The sequence below is a fragment of the Fukomys damarensis genome, unplaced genomic scaffold, assembly GCF_012274545.1.
Source record: "Fukomys damarensis isolate Sample0158 unplaced genomic scaffold, DMR_v1.0_HiC HiC_scaffold_17, whole genome shotgun sequence".
Classification (NCBI taxonomy): Eukaryota; Metazoa; Chordata; class Mammalia; order Rodentia; family Bathyergidae; genus Fukomys; species Fukomys damarensis.
In genome coordinates this window covers 74,477,453-74,478,181 of record NW_022900929.1, presented here as the reverse complement: position 1 = coordinate 74,478,181, position 729 = coordinate 74,477,453, and the positions used below count along the sequence as shown (strand labels likewise).

The window sequence follows — 729 nt, the reverse complement described above, 5'->3', positions numbered from 1 at the left end:
TGCCCAACCCGCGCCGGCTCAGCGACGCCTCCACGCAGGGCCGCGCCGGGCTGGCCTCGCTCCGCAACCGCACGGTGCTGGGCGTCTTCTTCGGTGAGTGCAAAGGCGCAGGCCATTGGGGTGCATCTGGGGGCGGCTTTTGGTGCAAAAGACGACGCTAAGGTCTAGCTGGTGCTCCGCCCTGCGCCTGGGACCTAGTAAGATCCCCACACACACTTTCAGCCCTCCCAGCAGGGTTTCAAGGCTGCTTTCATCTTGGAAGGATTTGGGGTGTGGGTGCCGGGGTATTTGCTCCCCTGATATTTCCTCATTTACTTCAAACCGGAGGGTACCGCTGGACCCGCGTCAGAGCTCTTAGGGACCAAGTTTTAAGCTACCTCCGTCCTTTGCCACTTTGCCCCACAAAGGGAAACACTGGGGAAGCTTTGCTTTAACTGTGTCATTTGATTTTCATAACAACCTTCTGAGGAGAATGAGGGGATACTATATTCTCATCTGAATATTATAAAATCAAGGCTCCCTGGGATTAAACATCAGAGTCAGGGCGGGTCCTCGCCCTGGACTCGGTTTTTGACTCCTGGGAACCACGCTGGCTCTGCGTCAGGCGAAGGGGCCACCAACCCACCAGTCTGCGCCCCACGCTCCCCCAGGCTACCACGTGCTCTCGGACGTGGTGAGCGTCGACACCCCCGGCTGCCCCGCCGAGTTCCTCAACATCCACATCCCGCC

General features: G+C 58.7%; 1 protein-coding gene across 1 annotated transcript in view; it reads left to right on the top strand.

The window, feature by feature from the left end:
- Positions 1 to 729, top strand: part of Duox2 (dual oxidase 2) — a 15,860-nt gene that overhangs the window by 710 nt on the left and 14,421 nt on the right. The window contains 2 exon segments of the mRNA XM_033765318.1: positions 1 to 93; positions 651 to 726. The exon segment at positions 1 to 93 is cut by the window's left edge and continues 31 nt beyond it. Of these exon segments, the coding sequence (XP_033621209.1) occupies positions 1 to 93; positions 651 to 726 (169 nt within the window).